Source organism: Mustela nivalis (genome assembly GCF_964662115.1).
Source record: "Mustela nivalis genome assembly, chromosome: 9".
In the NCBI taxonomy this organism is placed as follows: domain Eukaryota; kingdom Metazoa; phylum Chordata; class Mammalia; order Carnivora; family Mustelidae; genus Mustela; species Mustela nivalis.
The window spans coordinates 72,393,655-72,401,412 of NC_139028.1; the positions used below are offsets into that span (position 1 = coordinate 72,393,655).

Genomic DNA, 7,758 nt, shown 5'->3' on the forward strand with positions numbered 1-7,758 from the left:
TTCCTTTACTGGGAATTTTACTTTAATAAGGCCTTTTGCTAGGCAATGGACACACAGAGCTGAGTAGACCTTGTAAGAGCTTAGTCCATTTAACACTGGGAATCATGAGGCCACCAAGAGTTCACAACTGGGACACCACAAAAAATAGGGCCAAAACAGAAAGACACAGAGAATTAAAGTACCAATGATAAATTAGGTCAAACTATTCAAAAGCAAATAGGAGTTTGTCAGGAAGCAAAGGGAAGGAATATTTTTTGAGACCTGAAAGCATGCAACAGTGTGATGTGTTCAAGGAATGGCAAGGCATTCCATGTGATTGGAGAGCCGGGGGTTTGGCAGGATTCATAGTGATTAGATCCTAAAGAGATACATTATTTTAAGACCTATACATTAAGTCTTGTGAATTAACCTTTCCCAAAGTTAAGACCATGGATTCTTTGAAATCACAATGTGAAGAAGAAATAACAATAATAATACATACTTAAAACTTCTGATTCTTTAGCTTATAATCTAAGAAGTATAAAAAATATGAATCATTTTATTTAAAACCCCGAAATAGCAGAGATGAAATCATCTTTTATTTTCATCTTATATTTGGTTATCAAGAGACATGCAAAACCCTCTTAATTTTAATGAGAACAGTGTTTTTGTGTCTTTTTATCACATATCCGCTTAATATTAGGTGTAATGTTGCTAAGTCGAATCCGCATATGAGGTGCAGCATCAAGTCTTTTCCTGTATTTCGTTTTTGTTGCGGCATAATATGAAAATCCCGTTTCACACAGGTGCATTGTAGCAAAAGGAAGAAGTACACGAACTGCACGCCTCGCAATGCTTGGGTACTCTTGAATTAGGCTACTCCAAAAATCATTTAGTGAAAGTTCACTGAAATTTTGTTTCACTTGAGAATCAGATGTTAAATCAATCAGGCTCTCATAGTCCCGTGCTACTAATGAGACTGGCTTAACAGTTACTGTAAATGGATTTCTAACCCAAGTGTTATTGTCATTTGTTACAGGAAAATATTTTAACAGAGTAGAGCGCAAACCCCTTAGGTGCTGCACAATGGCACTACAAATATCTTTATCGACTGTAGAATTAATTTCAGTCAAAAAGTCACTGAGTGTAGGAAAACAATCAAAATTTTCTTCTTCTACAGATGAAGCCCAAAACTCTAATTTTCTTAACAATGATGACATTTTATCAAAAACTGTAAAAACTGTTACATTTTTTCCTTGCATTGATAGATTAACCTCATTTAATTTAGTAAAAATATCTGCAAGATATGCAAGTCTTAGCAGCCAAGATGAATTTGTTAAACAATCAGATAGTCGAAAAGCAGAATCCATGAAAACCAACAATTCACGACGAAGCTCAAAAAGTCTTACGAGGACTTTACCTCGGGAAAGCCACCTCACCTCTGTATTCAGAAGAAGTGCTGTGTGCTGGGCACCCATTTCCTCACATAAAATTTTTAGTAGCCTGGATTGATGTGGTCGAGCTTTAATGTAATTGATGATTTGTACTGCCTGATCTAGCACATTTTTCAGAGATGCAGGCATTATTTTAACCGCTAGTGCATGTCTATATAATAGGCAGTGACTACTGGTGCTTTCGGGAGCCACATATTTTATCAAGGTGACAGCCTCAGCAATTTTCCCGTCCATTGCCCTAGAAGCATCGCTACAAACATCAACACATTTTTCCCATTCAATTTCATGTTTCTGCATAAAACTGTTGATGCAGTTGAAAATTTCTTCACCAGTAGCATTACTTTGCAAAGATTCACATAAGAGTAGGTCTTCCTCAATAGATTTATTAAACCTGTAACGAACAAACACAAGCAGCACAGCCAGTCCTGACACATCAGCTGATTCATCTAGCTGCAGTGAAAACCCATCACAAATTTTCAGTCTACAAACAAGCTCTTCTTCAATGTCAGCAGCAAGATCCTTAATTCGACGTGCAACAGTACTATTTGATAGTTGTACTGCATCTATTTTTTTACTGTATTGTTCATCAAACATTCGCATCACAACATCTTTTGCACAAGGCTTGATAAGCAATTCTCCAATAGTATGAGCCTCTCCACTCAGGGCTATATGGTAACTTACATTGTATGATGCCTCTGTAGCACTTTCATTATCTGTATTGACAATTTTAGGTGTTGGAGGTTTGTTATTTTCAGGTGAATCAAGATGTTGCTTGAAAAAGCTTATGTCTTTGTCTTTGTAGGCAGCATGTTTAGTTTCCAAATGTCTTCGAAGTTTACTAGGGGCCAAAGAACTATTTGATAAAATTTTCTTACATAACACACACTGAGCATGAGGTGCATCTCTATTTCCAAAGTAAGTAAATCCAAAAGACAAGTAACTTTCATCATATTTTCTTCTTTTTGGTTTCTTACTAAATGTTGTTATTTTGTTGGAATTGGACATAAATTTGACCCTGGAAAGCTCACTTTCTGATTTTTTAGAAACTGAAGGCTGCAACTGTTCATCCTCGCTTTGTAATATTCCAACCTTTTGATCATTTGATTCAGACACAATTTGGTAACAAAAAGATTCTACTTCTTGTTTAAGACTTCCTTGTTTCAACAACAGATCCATAGGCAATGTGTTTGTGGTACAAAACATGGTTAATTTAGAATAAACATTGAGTATCACAAATGTGTTGAAATTATACAACAGGATACACAGAAGATGAGCAATCATCAAAGAGATGATACAGAGCAACACATCAGTTAATTTGTAAATGCTGCCTATGCATCAATGCGCAGATGGAACATCACACGTTCGTGTATCAGGTGATTTCTCATGCGACTTCCTGGTGCTCTCAGGTATGGCACACCTTTTCTTAAACGTAGATTATCACATAAAAATAAAGCTATAGAAATGAGTTTAGTAGTCTTAAACTTATATTTGAAAATAAAGTATAAAGAAAACGATTGTTAGCATTGATCTTTTTCTCAGAACACTTATTAACGTAGAGAGTATTAATGTTCTAGAAAACACACCTTGGGAACCACTGGGGTAAGAAATAATGAAGTAAGCAAGTACATTTTTAACGAAGGGACCTTGAGGAATATGTCCCACAGCAGGGGTTGGCAAACTTTTTCTGTAAAGAGCAATACAGTAAATATTTTTTACTTTATGGGCCATATGGTCTTTGCTGCAACTATTCAACCTTGTAGTTGCAGCATAGTAGCAGACATAATACAAAAAGAATGGACACACCTGTGGTCCAGTAAATCTCTACTTACAAAAACAGACAGCATGGGCCATAATTTACCAACCCCTTCTCATGGCATATAGCTTTTAGCTTCTGGATACTTACTGCCACTAGATACATTCACTATGGATATTATTATACATCTGAAGCCTCCTACCAGGACTAGTGACTATCTTGATAAACTATATTAAAGACACACAAACGCAGTTGAAAGTTTTGCAGGACACCGAATTCTGTATCCTAAATACTGTGCTAACACTGAAAAATACAATGTAGACCAAAAGCAAGCTACTAATTCTCTGGAATTAAAATCACATAAATACTTATATCATCCAAATTAATACCCATTGAAAGTAATGTATATTTTACTGATTATTCTATTATAGTACATTCTGTTATACTATAGGTGAAGACTTTACCAGGACCTAGAAAAAATAAACTCTTATTTTAATAGGTTTATTCCTCATACAGTTTTTAAAATCATAATTAAAAGAAGGGTAATGCAAATTTTAAATCCTTTAAAGATGACTAGTAACTTTGTAGGCTAAGGCATACATATTTAGTGTATATCCAAATATATCTGCTTTTGATTCCTATTTTATGATTTGGCTACAGAGTAAGCTTTGAATTTTCATGTCACATCCTACAGCAAATGGTTTTCCTATTAATAGCTAGATGGTAAGATACCTGAAATGAGAAGTACTCCCTTCTGCAATCACACTCTCCACCTTGGCAGCTTGACATGCAGACTCTTCAAAAGAATAAAATTAAGGGATGGGGTGGAAAGGGAGTAACCAAAAGCCTAGAATGAGAAAAATTAAAATTAGACACTGTAAAAGCAGAACTAACTATAAACCCCTAAGATGATCCTTCATTACAATTTATTTTAGATCCAGGCAATCACTGCAATGCAGTGGACTGAAACAGAAGAAGCCTAGCACAGTAAAAATGCTAATATTTTCATCTCACTTAATACTCTTGTTCTTTCATCGTTTTGAGACACCCTCCCAACCACTGACTTCACAGAAACACGTAACACTTTCAAAAACTAAAGCTAATTTTAAAAGTGGTCACATTTTAATGTCTCTAAAACCAAGCATTGAAAGTAATCTAAAATAGAGTTATACCAGGAAGTGTTGTATGAAGTACACATTTTTGCTATAACCCTTTTTGTCCCCTCAACCAATTTCCTGTTAGGTTACTAATGTTTATAGAATGATCATTGTTTACTATGCTTGTAACTGCTAGATCCCTCATATAGATTATCTCATTTAAGCCTTAAACTCGAGAGTCAGGGACTAGTATTGACCAAGTTTAAGAGATGAACTAATAGACTGAGAAGTCATGTGCTAACTTAATACATCTTGTAAGTGAAGAACTAAGAAAAGAACCCAAAAAGTTGGCGCTGCAGAGCCCACGCACCTAGCCATTCCTTGTGTGTGCCTGAATAAATTTCCCAAGCACTAACGGGTGGCAGAGAGAAATGGATTACAACTGCCAGACAGTCGAGGGTTTCAAACTGCAGCAGCAGAAAGCCCTGCTCCATTACTGGGAGCAAAAGAGCAGTAGATTCTCATTTCCACAACCCGATTTTAATTTAACAACAGAGAACTTCGTGGAGCTGCTGATTGGGGTTAGAAGCCCTCTCCCTGGCTACCCGAGGAGGACACAATGGAGTAAGAAGCTTTGTTTTCCTCACGGAAGGCCTCATCCCCACCTCTTCTAGAGGCGCTTTCCCGAATCTCTCGAGGACAAAGAGTCTAGACTCCCTCGAGAGTCAAGTTTCTATTCCATTACCCGAAAAGGCTGGCAGGCGTTGGGGGTTGGGGAGAAACCCTGTTCTTTTGTCTCTTCTCTGGGTTAAACTGACAGGTAACACCATCCCTTCACCCCCACCTTCGGGCTGTTCCAGCTATGAACACCACCCTCAGGGACAGGAGGGCCGGGTTAAGAGTGCAGTCCAGTCAGAAAGCCCAGGCAAAGGTGGGGGCGGTTGCCCTTTCCAGCACCTACATGCTTCTTTAAACGGTCACTTCGATGTGCTGCCTGGGCCAGCTACGCCTCCTTGTCACAGGTGCGCGCTGCCAGCAGACCCGCCACATCTGGGGGCTCGCCCACCCTCGCCTCCAAAACTCTTCTCTCGCGTCCCCGGGCGGTTTCCTCAGCACCCAACACTATCTCTCTACGTCACCTCCATCAGTGATGGAGACCGGTCTTCGCTGCGGCTGGGCTGCTGGGCTGCGCCGCGGTCCCCAGCTGAGTCTGCGGCCGCCATTTTAAACAGCTCAAGGCAGCAGCCATTTCAGAGCGCACCGCTCAGCCGCCGTGGCGGCCCTGGTCCTCACCTTCACCGAGGCCTGAACAGGGTCAAGAGCCAGTCGTCGCGGACTGGAAGGGGAGAGGGAGGGAGGGGGGAATGAAAAACAAAACAGAGGGAGGAAGGATTCGGGGACAGGGTGATGCTCTCAGCTCGGGGATACCGCCTATGCCACCTCCATAGAGATCCGCTTCGCGGCTGGCGCGGTCGTTCCTCTGAAGATAAATTTAGCACTCTGGAGCAGACGAACTTACGGTCTCCACGAGCGACTCCTCTACCGCCCAATCAGCTCCAGAGCTGCTCTCCGCCACCAATCCACGCGGAGCAGTGGGGCGGGACCAAAGGAAAGGACCAAGCTCGGTTGATACGCGCCCCGGCGGCCGCGGTGGTGCTGGGTTCGGGCGAGCGGGGTGTCTCCGCTGGTGCAGGACGTGAAGCGATTGTTTTCAAACTTCCCTGGGTTCCTTGTAGCCCGGTTGCTTGTTTAGAATGCAGGTTCCCGGGTACTGCCAGACAGAGTTAGTTGTCCCATGAGGCTGGACTGGCCTCCAGGAATCTGCATGCTTGTAGCACTGGCGTTCTGCCCAAGCGGCGGCGATTTGTGTGATTCGCAGTTACCCCTAGGAGCGCGCGGAACCGCGACTGCGGCTGCTTTCACGACCTCTTTGTTTTCCGAGCCGCACCCTAGGCTCAGGTTTCGCAGCCGCCCCCTTTCTCGCTGGTTTTCCTTCTGGAGTGGGGCTGGAGACGCCTTCTTTCCCCGTCCCTCCCGACGCTCCTGTGTAGGGGGCTCTCAGGCGAGCTGAGCCTCGCGCGGGAGCTCTCGGGTGACCCCGGATGCAATCGGGGCTGCCGTGTAGGAGTGTGTAGGGATAGCGGCGTCTCCGCTGTGTCCTACGGCGGGTCGCTTGGCACCCTCCGGGAGGGGGCCTTAGGCGGCCTGCACGCGCCGACCGGCCCGCAGGACTACACCGTCTGTTCTCTGCAGCATTCGGGCGCTTTAAGCCTGCTGCTCTCCCACGCCCCTCCGCTGTTAGGAAAGACAGCATAGCAGAGGTTGCGGGCTGTGTTATTTCTCCCTTGGCGATCTGTCGTGGAGACCAGAAGCTGGGTTTTCCAAATTGGCCCCTTAAAATATATACGCGTCTAGGAGTAATTTGTTTAAGCACGAGTAGCATTGAACAGTAGGTCCCACTGTAATATTTTTGCCTTTGTCGGCCCCTGAAAATAGCTAAGTGAATATTGGGTCCTGTTTTCAGGCACTGCTCTCAAAGACAAAATCCCCGGCTTGTGGTCAAAAGCAAGGGCGGCTTCTGTTTTTCTTAAACACGCTTCTTCCATATGTGAACAAATCTCTTAGGCGTAGGAAGAAGCCCACCCCTTAAAATTTTCAGGAGGACGGTGTAGATGATCTCCCTGGACGATAATAGAAGACAGCATTTGGTCCTAAATATTTTTAAGCCAATTCAGCGTCTTCAGATTTTTAACCTATAATAAGCTATCCGTGTATCTTCATTATTAAAAAAAAATTATTTCTGTGAAATCAAATAATCAAAGTTTCAAGTTTGAACTTCATGGTCAAAGGTAGGATGGGGATCAGCGACACCTCGGTGGCTCAGTCGGTAAGTGGCTTTCTTTGGCTCAGGTCATGATCCCAGTGTCTTGGGATCGATTCTTGTATTGGGCTCCTTGCTCTGCCTGCCGCTCTGCCTACTTGTGCTCTCTCTCTCTCTCAAATAAAAAAAATAAGATCTTAAAAAAAAAAAGGTGGGAATCATTTTTGGGAAGGGCGATGCAGGTCTATTTTAAGAGCAAAGAGTTTCCTTTTGTCATTGCAGGAGTTGTCTAACTCGATAATAACATTGGAAGAGTATCCCATAATTTTATATGTTTTATATTTCAGAATAAACTTTTACATATAAGTTCTCCATTTAATCTTCACATCTGGTTTCCATCTTCAAGAACTGAGAAAATCTAAAACATTGAGTTGATGGGAAAAATAGCACTTAAACAAGTTTAACTAAAGTCTAGGACTTAACCTATGTCTTAAACATCTGAAGAGTCTGATAATTAAGGACTTGAAACATAAGAGTTTTTTTTTCTGTAATTGCTTAGTCAATAAATTATCATGTAATGTGGGTCGATGAGTCAGCTTAGAATATATATAAACAATGTAGTACTCAGACCAATAATGATAATAGCTAACATTT

General features: G+C 41.8%; 1 protein-coding gene across 6 annotated transcripts; it reads right to left on the reverse strand.

Moving 5' to 3' along the window:
- Positions 1 to 556: 556 nt before the first annotated feature.
- On the reverse strand, positions 557 to 7,117 carry ZBED5 (zinc finger BED-type containing 5). Of its 6 annotated transcripts, none has more exons than XM_082683088.1 (3): positions 5,803 to 7,117; positions 3,919 to 4,033; positions 557 to 2,855 (listed from the first exon to the last, which is right to left on the reverse strand). In XM_082683088.1, exon 3 carries the CDS (start codon positions 2,712 to 2,714, stop codon positions 630 to 632), a length of 2,085 nt encoding a protein of 694 aa, XP_082539214.1. In that variant the 5' UTR covers positions 2,715 to 2,855; positions 3,919 to 4,033; positions 5,803 to 7,117; the 3' UTR covers positions 557 to 629. The 6 variants fall into 6 exon arrangements, with proteins under 6 accessions (XP_082539214.1, XP_082539210.1, XP_082539212.1 ...); XM_082683084.1 differs by having other exon boundaries at positions 557 to 2,886; XM_082683086.1 differs by having other exon boundaries at positions 557 to 2,886; positions 5,577 to 7,117.
- Between the last annotated feature and the right edge of the window lie 641 nt (positions 7,118 to 7,758).